Below are 885 nucleotides of genomic sequence, written 5' to 3'. Positions count from 1 at the left end.
CGATTAAAGTTTTGGTTGCATCGGTTTGGCCTAGAAAGCATAAAAATTGTTGGTGTTCATTTATATAACATAATCGCCAAATAGTTACCATTTTGTGCAGAACGATGAAGAGGTGTACGTTTGTCATCGTCTTCAGCATTTACGTTGGCTCCATGGTCGACTAGGTACTTGATCGCTTCTGTGTTACCTAGAATGAAAGCGGGAAAGTATTTCGATTAAAATTCATTTAAAACAAATATTCTAAATTCAAAAAAGGGTGTGCGGTTATACCGCACTCAGCGGTATAATGAAGCGGTGTATTTTTATTTGCAGATGTCGAATTAGCATTGGCTCCCCCATCGATGAGGGTTTTGATCACAGCTGTATGATCTACAAAGCATTGAATTTCATTAAATATATATTTTCACAATTTGAAAAGGTTAGATTTACCAGCCATAGTAGCCCGTAGAAGAGGTGTAAGTTTGTCTTCATCTTCAATATCCACATTGGCTCCATGTGCGAGTAGATATTTGACTTTATTCACATTACCTAAAAACCATGAAATTAGTGTCATTCTCTGATATATATCTGACTATGGTCAATTTATTGTTACCTCTTCTCACGGCACTCATGAGCTGTCGATCCAAGCCAGTATCGTAACGTGCAGCTTTCAATTCAACACTAAAAAATAATAACACCAAAAAATACTTCATTTCTGTTATAGAATGAAATCGTTGGATTTTTTTTTTTAATGAAATCACAATTCACGTTATAATCCCTTTAATAACTTGTAAGTGTCAATTATTCAACTTTATTTTATAATACCACTGCTTTCATCCCCAATTTTATGAGACTTGTGACTTTCTAAATCATTCTGCTCTTCTTTTATGGGCAAATATATTTTCA

At 34.4% G+C, this 885-nt stretch overlaps 1 protein-coding gene across 1 annotated transcript; it reads right to left on the bottom strand.

The window, feature by feature from the left end:
* Positions 1-88: 88 nt before the first annotated feature.
* Positions 89-660, bottom strand: LOC116351969 (ankyrin repeat domain-containing protein 49-like; the record flags this gene model as incomplete). Its single annotated transcript, XM_031784125.1, has 4 exons — positions 89-187; positions 271-369; positions 430-528; positions 593-660. Coding segments are annotated over 4 exons (365 nt in total), but the record flags the coding sequence as incomplete, so codon positions are not given.
* Positions 661-885: the final 225 nt, after the last annotated feature.

Source organism: Contarinia nasturtii, unplaced genomic scaffold (genome assembly GCF_009176525.2).
Source record: "Contarinia nasturtii isolate CC-2019 unplaced genomic scaffold, AAFC_CNas_1.1 Cnas_scaffold_6699, whole genome shotgun sequence".
Classification (NCBI taxonomy): Eukaryota; Metazoa; Arthropoda; class Insecta; order Diptera; family Cecidomyiidae; genus Contarinia; species Contarinia nasturtii.
Note: the sequence above shows the minus strand (reverse complement) of the source record. Positions and strands in the feature narration are given on the sequence as shown.